General features: G+C 32.0%; 1 protein-coding gene across 3 annotated transcripts in view; it reads left to right on the top strand.

Annotated features, from left to right (window-relative positions):
- LOC106471914 (factor VIII intron 22 protein-like) overlaps positions 1–10,444 on the top strand; it is a 26,968-nt gene that overhangs the window by 4,592 nt on the left and 11,932 nt on the right. For all 3 annotated transcript variants that reach the window (XM_022400536.1, XM_022400537.1, XM_013932539.2), the window contains exons 2-6: positions 1,671–1,717; positions 4,005–4,077; positions 4,428–4,719; positions 7,917–7,974; positions 8,264–8,323. In XM_022400536.1, the coding sequence (XP_022256244.1) occupies positions 1,671–1,717; positions 4,005–4,077; positions 4,428–4,719; positions 7,917–7,974; positions 8,264–8,323 (530 nt within the window). The remainder of the gene's footprint in view (positions 1–1,670; positions 1,718–4,004; positions 4,078–4,427; positions 4,720–7,916; positions 7,975–8,263; positions 8,324–10,444) is intronic.

Consider the following 10,444-nt stretch of genomic DNA (forward strand, 5'->3'; position numbering starts at 1 on the left):
CGTATTCTAAGGTCGGTTGGTTTTCCCACTCTGGAGGGCGATACCCTCCCAGGCTGTGGAGGACTTGGATCAAGTTTTCAGTTTCTCCTAATCTCAATTTTTTCACCTCCTTCGTGTTTTCTTTGATTTGTATCCACAGTGTTTGAACATTTGATTCACTGCCCATCCCATCAAATTGTTTAAGTTCCTATGTGTTTTCCATTGGGTCCAGTGGGATTTTTCTTGCTCTAGAGAAAATCTTTTGAGTCCACAACCAATAGATGAAACTGTTATTTTCTTATCGATACTGTAACATGGGATTTTCTTATCAATACTGCTCTCAGTACAGAGAAAGAGAATGGTATTATTATTTCGTATATTTCAACTTTTCATTTCAGTGTACATTGATGATTTATCTAGAGTTGGTGTTAGGATTTAGAAAATAACAGATAAAATAAAAATTTTTACCAACAAAAAATTTGATGTTCATATTTGGAGATTTTACAGCTAATGCAAGTAAAATATGGAAACTGTAAGATGAAAAGTAGAATTTATATTCTTAGCATGAAAAATCACCTTACACTCAAATTTACTCAGGAAAGGCATCAGAAATTCAACAAAAAACTTTTAGAGTAAATATAATTATTTCAATATAAACAACCTGATATTTTGTGTATGACAGACTTGTAATGTTTACTGAAAGCTTACCTCATTTTGTTAAGACACAGTAACTTCAGAGGTATGGTAAATATTATCGTGTATAGCTTTCAGATCTGGGGTTGGCCAATGTGGCTGGGCTTGTGAACAGGTAGTTAGAGAGTTATAAACTTGTATAATTTATTGAGAGTGGCCAGAATTTTTCTGATGAAATACACCTTAAATCTGTTATATATACAAGTTAACTATACTACCATATTTTTCAGAATATAATGCACACCCAATTTTGAAAGGTTAAATTGAGTAAATTTTTTTTTACACACCAGTTGCATAAAATGTATTGAATAGTTTAAATACCGTAAACAATTATCGATGTATTAAACATTTTTGGAAATCTTTCATTGAAATTTTTTTTACATGTCAATTTTACAAAATTTATTGAAAAGTTTAGATGTGGTAATACACTGAGCTAATCAATCATCTTCACAGAAGTCTTCATCTAGTATTGTTACTACCATTGGATTTGCTTCATCCTCTTCTGATTCCCACAGTATATCGTCATCCATCCCATCCATTACGTTGGATATGCAAAATGTTTTTAAACATTTAATGATGCTTTAATGATTTTCAGCTTCTAGTAAAATACCTTACAAAATTGAATTTGCCTCGAATATAATGCACAGTCAATTTTTCAGGAGGTATTTGGAGGGAAAAAGTCCACATTGTATTCGGGCAAATATGGTATTTGAATGGAGAGGTTTCCATCTATCATTTTTTGTTTGTTTTTTTCCAACTGATTCATAATAATAGTTTAAAAAATCCTTAAACTTTTTCAACAAAAAAAATATATATATTTATTAGATCATTTTATTAGATCAAGTTTTTATGTAACTAGGTAAAATCTGAAAATTGTTTGTTTCAGAGGGTCTGTTTTTAATAATAGTCGAATCTTTAATTAAGCCATGCATATTTGAAATATAGTTAAACTTGTTGCATTTTCTTTTATAGTTTATATATGATTTTTGATGTTCTAGACGGTTTCTCAGAAAACCCAATGTAGCAGAGGCTAGTGAGCAGTTTGGTAAGTATCTATTTTCTCAATATTACTATTACTGTTAGTGGGATCACATGCCATTGAATTACTTGAAATTATTTAAGATTATCTAGCTTAATGAATTCCCGCAAAAAAATTAAATATACTAAGATGTATGAGGCAAGTATAAGCTGTTTATTCAAATTAATAATTACTGGTATGGGCATGTCAGTATTATTAGTATTAAATACAGATTGGAAGATGTTACCATACAAAGTTTGAAATGCTTCTTTTAGAACAGTGAAGATGATTGCAGATAACTTCTCACGTTCATAAAACAGACGTTGTAAGGAGTTCCAACTATCAGGCTGTTCCATATCAACTGGCAAATCATTCTGAAAGTTAACAATCTTAAAAATAATTATTTCTTGTATTAAATGTTAATAAATAACTATATATCATGTTCAAGTATTTCATTATTTACAGGTTATTTCATATGCAATCTGTGTCGTGGTTTCTTTTCCGATATCAAAATTCATTTTAAATACATATAATAGATTAGTCATAGCCTGACTCGGACTCTATAAAATTTTTTATAAAAATACTTAATTTAAAAAAATTTTGTTTTTTGTGTATAAAAGACTTGTAATGCTTACTAAAAGTTTGCCTAATTTCGTGAAGATACTTATTATATTAAAAGTTATAGTATGTATGTATGGTTTCCTGGTGGTTAAAGTCAAAATGATTGAGCCAATATATGGACAGTTAAACAGATTTTGACAGTTTTGATTTGGAATGAGGAGACTAGTTTCAGTAATGACAAGTATAAAGTTGTACGCTTGTGGCATATTTTTGTAAGGTCGTGAGGGAGCACCAACCCATTCCTTCATTTGCCTGGGTGGTTCCACATTATTTTCCATGTGACTATCTTATACATTCCAGTTTAGATCCCAAGCTCAAGCGGGAGCCCCACATATAGGTTTTTGTGAAACATATTTAGTCAAGCAGGATTAAGACATATACACAAATTATTCCATAGTATAGGGCCCCAAGCTGATTTGGAGGTCTGTGCGAGATCAGACATTTTTCCTCTCTGCATCCACAAGCCTTTCGTGAAATGACGCTCCTTTGATGGGATTGTAATCATATCTCTGATATGGAACATTATATACAAGCCTTTTGTGAAATGACACTCCTTTGATGGGATTGTAATCATATCTCTGATATGGAACACTTTATACAAGCCTTTTGTGAAATGACACTCCTTTGATGGGATTGTAATCATATCTCATATCATATGGAACACTTTATACAAGCCTTTCGTGAAATGACACTCCTTTGATGGGATTGTAATCATATCTCATACCATATGGAACACTATATAAAAAATCAAGTTTTATCATTAGCTGAAAGTTCTCTAACCTGCATGTAATATTGCTTTACAATAATACACCTGTGATTTTTTTTGAATTTCTAATTGATTAGTAAACACAGAAATCATATTAACTAATCAATTTGATAATTAGCTGCTTTTTCAGGGGGGGATGATTGTGGCAATCTCTCTGTTCTAAAGGCAGCACTACATCACTGCTTGTGGCATGGAAGTTTGAAAGAAACTTCTCGTGCAAGAGTAGTACTTGTGTTTTATCGGTGACTGTTTAATAAAACTTGAAATCTTTAGTATGGTGTTTGTGTGGTTAGAAGAAGCACATATAGGTTCAAAAATGTTTACAAGAATTTTGAATTTAAAAGTAAAAAGGTGACTTGATGATACTTCTGAGGCCTTATTTAGAATCAGTTTTGGACCACTTAATACAGAAATGTTATTAAAATGTTGAAAATTATTTATAGAAATGATATCTGATTAAAGAAAGTTGAACGTTAAGATGATGTTGAAAGATTTGGGCTTACTTAGAGTATTGAAAAATAATAAAAAGGTTAAAACTAATTAAAATCATTAACATTTTCTGTTGGGTCATCTAAATAGATGATGGAGCGAAAAGGTTGTAAATAGTAGGCAGAAGTTTTAGGCTTTGGGAGAATAATCGCATACTTTCAGAGTGTTATTATTTAGTTAGATTTATAAAGTTGTAGAATGTTTGCCTGATGACAGGATTTGTATCTTTGTTTGAATTCTTACAAAAGTTTGTTGGATTGGTATTTAATTTGGTTAGTTGATTTAGGTGGATAAAATAGATGACCACATATGCTAGATGACCATCTTTCTCCATCATCTTTCATATGTTAATACAGCTAAGTAATTTCATAAGTTGGGAAGTGGAAAAACACTAGTATTGTAAACAGAAATCTTAACTGTTAGTTTAATGTTTTCCAGGTTTGTTAGCTAAGGAACTACAGCAGCAAGAGTGCCCACATTATGCAGCTTTCTGTTGCTTGGCCGTTGCAAGGTAAGTAGATTTGTAAAAATATTCAAGTTCACATTTTTCACCTTTTGTCAAATAAAATACTGTCAAGCATCAAATATTTCAAAAAAAAACATTTTGATTGTAAAATTGCACACAGTATGTTTTGTTTGTAAAGTTTTTGTTATTTGTCTGGGTTTATAGTGGAACTGTTAATAACCTACATGATATATTTTAAAATGTGGTCATGATCTATGTTTGTCTGGGTTTATAGTGGAACTGTTAATAACCTACATGATATATTTTAAAATGTGGTCATGATCTATGTTTGTCTGGGTTTATAGTGGAACTGTTAATAACTACATGATATATTTTAAAATGTGGTCCTGATCTAGGTGTGAGCATACTCTGGGTAACGCTGTGGGTGAAACCCAAGCCTTGGTTGATGGAGCAAGGTCGTTTCTTGAAGCTGAGCAACAGAATCATCAACTTAATTGTCCTAGCTTTGACGAGCATCTCAATGCTGCCATAAGCTGCTACAACCATGCAGTTAAAGTCCACCTCGAGGAAAAACAGCCGTCACTAGCAGCATCTTTATGTATGGAACTTGGACAGACCTTGAGGTTGTTAGGGAAGATCAAAGAAGCCACCGCACATTTCCAGAAAGCAGCGGAATTGTTGAGTCATGTAAGTTTTATAATATACACAACATTTAGTTCGTAAGCAATTATAAAATATTTATTTCATAACCACTTACAGTAAAGTTGTGGCAATTAAATATCAGTCATCATCATTAGCCTTTATAGTCACCAAAATTTAATTATAGTTATTATTATTTTTTTACTACTAGACAATACTTAGTAATTAGTATATGTCCCTTGTTTTGGCTGCTAATGTGTTGTTAACGGAAGATTAAAGGAAGCCATGAGGAGAAATACTTATAGAGACAAGGGCAAGGATTTGATCCTGGGTCTTTTTGTTATCTCATCTCATTGTCTGGTAATTGTCATTGTTTGTGTAATGTCCAGATAATTTAAAGTAACATCTTGCATCTCATCTTATTATCTGGTAATTGTTGTTGTTTGTATATTGTCCAGATAATTTAAAGTAATATCTTAATAAGATGAGATGCATCTGGTAATTGTCGTTGTTTGTGTAATGTCCAGATAAAACTTAAAGGATATCAGGTTGTCATTTTTGTTCGTAATGAATCGTAATTTTTCCCAGATTTACTAGAGATGTCTCTTGATAAATTTGTATGGATTGATGAGATTGAAATCATGTCTCTGCTATGGAAAACTTTATATAAAATGAAAGCTGCAGGCTTTCTGGCCTTACATCTATTACTGCTTTACAGTAATATACCTTAAGCAATGATTTGCCGAACTTCTAATTAATTAGTGAAGACAATACTTGTATTAAGTAACCAGTTTGATAACTTGGGTAATGTGGACTGCCTATTATTGAGAATGAACAATACTGGAATGCAGAAGATACTAATAAGAAGGAATCAGAAACATCATTAAAACTTTTTGGGAGACTGGATAACAACTGAACACTTGACGAAGAAGATGATAAAGCCCACAAACAAACGGGAAGAAAACTACAGACAAACAGCTGTATCAAGCCCACGAACCAACAGGAAGAAAACTACACACACACAACTGTATTCTTCATTTCAAGTCTATATTGAAATCATACAGAGGATATGAGAGCGGCAAAAGATCAGAATACTATTCAAAAGCCATAACACAATATGATCACAGTTAGCACGTACCGAACCACTTTAAAGATCAAATGAAGAGGAAGAAAAACAGTGTGAATGTAGCTACAACACATTAGAGAAACAAAAATAATTCAGGAGTGTGATAGACATTAAAGACTATGACACCGGTTTACCTTCAGTTGTTATTGTTTTATTTGTCTGATATATATACAATTTTTAAAAAACACTTCCTTATTCACAGCACAGAAAAATAGAATGTTTATTTTTTTTAAATAATATTGAAGATAAATCATTTTATATTACCATTATATAAAAACAATTTGAGGGATATTATCGCAATTTTCATGGATGACCCTACTTCATTAATTAGAAATTTTAACTGATACATAGATATTGAGGCTTGAAAATAACTGTCTCATCTGTTTAAGGGTAGATTCTATGAAAAGGACAGAAAATATTTTGTTTCTGTCTTCTTATTAAAAAGATATTCCCAGTACCATTGACGTCGATAATTTTGGCACGTTCGTCATCTGTTGTTTTGATACCTGAATTCCTAAACACATTTATATGAATTTGCATGTTCTATAAACATGAAAATCATTTGTTTTTAATAAAGAATTTGTCATTCTCCTTCTCTGTATGAAACTTTATGTAATTTTCTAAGTATGATGGATACTTTATACTTTTTTTGCAATAAAGCTAAAAAAAACCAAAAATATATGTCCTTCAAAACTTTTTAAAGAAAAACACCATAATCCAATATTATTGTTATATACTAAAATATCCAAGAAGGCAGCTTGTAGATTTAGTTATATGATTGTTTTATATAAACTCTAATCTCACTCACAAATGTAAGTATTTAACCACGTGTATTTGTCTGTGTCATGTACTACTTGACTTTTATATCTTTGTCTGACATTCGTACCTTATTAGTAATGTTTAATAGTTATTTTATTAAATGATTATTGATTTATAAAGTTGAAATATTTTTGTGTCATCATGAAAGTGTGAGAAATGATGTGCTTGAAAAATTAATGTTTGAGCTTCCAGACAGAATGGTATAGCTTTCTCACTGTGATATATTAAAACAACAATTCCTAATATGAATCAAACTACATGTTTTAACTGTTTTCATAACTTCTACATTGATTGCTGCTGTTGGTTTTGATTTAAATTACTACACATTTGAAAACAACGTTTTTCTGTTGCAGTTATCAAACCTGCTGAAAGCCTCCCACTTATCTTGTAAAAATTGATATATTTAAATTGGATTAAACGTTTGTGAAAGTGACCTATAAAACCTGAAGCTGTCGTAATACGTCATTTAAATAACTTGCTACTGTAATGATATTGTTTTTGTCAATAACTAGTTAGATTTATAAGGGGATTAATAATAATCCAGTTACTTTCTATTAAAATAAGTTTGTTGTAGACTTTAATTAGCACTTTTTTCTTTTATAATGTCAAACTAACTTTGAGTTCCTAATGCTGTGCAAATAAAATATCTAGATGATGTATCAGATATGATTTTTCTTTGAGTAACTGCCAAGATCAATATCTTTGAAACCAGCTTTTATACGAGCTTTAAGGGCACTTAGGTCTTAGTTTTGTTTCTATTTAGCTAATTACACATGTGCAGTCAGTGTAACCAGCTTAAACAGCTTCTTCAGTAACTGTGTTAAACTACAAAACTTTTACAAACCTGTCAATATACATTTAATAAGTTAGTTTCAAGATGTATACTTAATAAAATAGAAAAGCAAGGAATAGTTATGAATAATATAACATGCTACTTTTGTTTTAGTGTGTAATACGTAAGAACATTTTATTGATTTGTAGAATTATATGCAGACTTTTCTCTATGGTAAAATACTTTTATTTGCAAGATTTCGACCCTCATACCGGAACCTTCATCGGGCAACAATGTACAATGTTGCCCGATGAAAGTTATTTATAAGTTAAGTATACTTATAAGTATAAGTTATTTTCATCACTGATAAGTGGTGCTATTATTACAGATGATGCAGAGTTTATCGTCTTCATATCTATAAGCTTGTTTCATCAGAGACAAAATTTATATGTAAATCTACTTCAGTACACAGAGCACTCTTACGATTCAGGTTTGTAAAAAATTAATTTCATTTATTTTATATTGTAGTGCGTTGCAGACTACCTGAATGTCTTGGATCTCGTGGCTTCTTGTAAAATACAGCTTGGTAGGTTATTATTTCTCAGTTTAAAATTGGTAAATAATTTCATACATCTAATGATTTGCGGCATAATACTGATAAGTTTTTTTTCATCAACCTCATGATTCTTTGTGACCTTTGAAGGCTTAACTTTTGTGGTTACTTTTAAGACAATGTTTACATATGTCTGTGTTTAGTAAGTATGATTTTAAGACAATGTTTATGTTTGTCTATGTTTAGTAAGTATGATTTTAAGACAATGTTTATGTTTGTCCATGTTTAGTAGGTATGTAAAGATTGTTGTTCTTATTTGCAGGTGATTATGATGGAGCTCTGAATGTGTTAACTGAAATGTCACTGGTTGCGGAAGAACAAGGTATTGAGTTATTAGTTTTAATATTTGTTTCCAACATTGATATACTGTACGTATATATTGTACTGTCTGCTCTGGATCCACTTGTCCCATATCTTGATACCATGCTTGCAACACAGAATTGTGTTATTTTTAGGAATCTGAAAATTTTATGTTTGTTAAAATCTGAGTGCAATAACTGTTTCAATGTGAATTGGAGAATTAGGAATTTGCATTCCCAAAAATAGCGGTAATTGTACGTCTAACTCAGTTGTTGAAGTTAGTGATTGTGATTCAAAGTTCCTGTAACTATGTTCAAGAGGAAGTATGTCTTTACACATGTTAGTTGTAATTGATGACTCAAATGCTATATCAGAGTGACCTTTTAGTTGCCCTACCACAACTATCATTAGGCTTAGCATTCCTTACTGCAACTATCATCAGGTTTAGCATTCCTTATTGCAACTATCATCAGGTTTAGCATTCCTTATTGCAACTATCATCAGGTTTAGCATTCCTTATTGCAACTATCATCAGGTTTAGCATTCCTTATTGCAACTATCATCAGGCTTAGCATTCCTTATTGTGTTATTATGCTTAGCATTCCTTACTGCAACTGTTATTATGCTTAGCATTCCTTACTGCAAGCGTCATCAACCTTAGCATTCCTTACTGCAAGCGTCATCAACCTAAGCATTCCTTACTGCAAGCGTCATCAACCTTAGCATTCCTTACTGCAAGCGTCATCATCCTTAGCATTCCTTACTGCAAATGTCATCAACCTTAGCATTCCATACTGCAAACGTCATCACACTTAGCATTTCTTTCTGCAACTGTTATCAGGTTTAGCACTTCCATTACAATATTATCTCAACAATGTTAAAAATAACTTATAAGAAGAAGTTGTCAAGCTAAATAATGTTAGTTACAGATAAAACAAATATGTTTAAAGACTTTTTTTAAGTTACATTTTGTTAGGTTTACCTAGCAATAGGTGGCAATCTTTGAATGGAATCACACAACAGTTAAAACTGTCGCATGTTACAATGATATTATGTCATTAAATCATAATGTAACTATAGCTAATTTAAGGAAAAAATTAAAATAAATATAACTGTACACTGACATATTTATTAATGTTAGTTTTTAATAAAGGGATAATCTTTACTTTTTCTATAATTTTTGTTTTTTTCTTTGTTAATGACTTTAACATTCTTAAAAAATTGAAGGAGTGATTATACATTATAGGGAACTTGCAGATGTTACTTCAATCTTGTTGAAATCTGTTGGTTTGTTTTTCTAGTGTCTTTACATTTAATTTGATACATTGATCATGATATTGTATTGGGAAAAGAATTTTCTGACAGAAGTCGGACTCTTTTTTTTTTCTTTTTCCTGGTAGGAAAGAAAATTTTACAGTGAAATGTACACAGCGTGGTCACAAGTGAATAGACACCACCTTTTCAGAAAAAATGTAATTTTTCAGTCATATTCACATGACTTGATATATTTATAATTTAATTAATATCTAGTGGATCTTCCTTTCGCTTTCACAAAAGTGGAGTTTGTTGATCCTTTGGGGCATCATGAGAATCATCTCATCAATTTTAGATTGTGGTATTTCCGCCCACTCTTGCTTCAAAACTTGGAGTAGATCGCTCTTCGAAGTTGGTTTTTTTGTTGTTTCTTGACTTGCCGGTCGAGTATGGCCCAGAGGTTTTCGATGGGGTTCATGAAAGGAGATTGGCTCGGCCAGGGAAACTTCTGGATACCATTTTCTTCCTGCCACTTTTTGGGTGTTTCTAGCAGTGTGACACGGTGCTCCATCTTCCTGGAACAACAATGTGTTCTTGTCCACGAAATCCGAGGAATAAAGTGGCAAGAGTCCTTCCTCCAATATTTCGACGTATTTTGCAAAATTTATGTTGCCAACGCACTCCACTAAGCTCGATCTCCCACCAACCCAAACAGCTCCCCAAACCATCATGCTGAAACCACCATGCTTCACAGTTGGCCGCAATCTGTTGAGCCAAAACTCTTGGTGAGGCATTCTCCAGACCCATATCCTTCCACTGTACAAAAACTGAGCGAATCTTGATTCGCCTGAGAACAAGACGGCCTTCCAAAAGTCCAGAGGCTTGGTCA

Source organism: Limulus polyphemus, unplaced genomic scaffold (genome assembly GCF_000517525.1).
Source record: "Limulus polyphemus unplaced genomic scaffold, Limulus_polyphemus-2.1.2 Scaffold4960, whole genome shotgun sequence".
In the NCBI taxonomy this organism is placed as follows: Eukaryota; Metazoa; Arthropoda; class Merostomata; order Xiphosura; family Limulidae; genus Limulus; species Limulus polyphemus.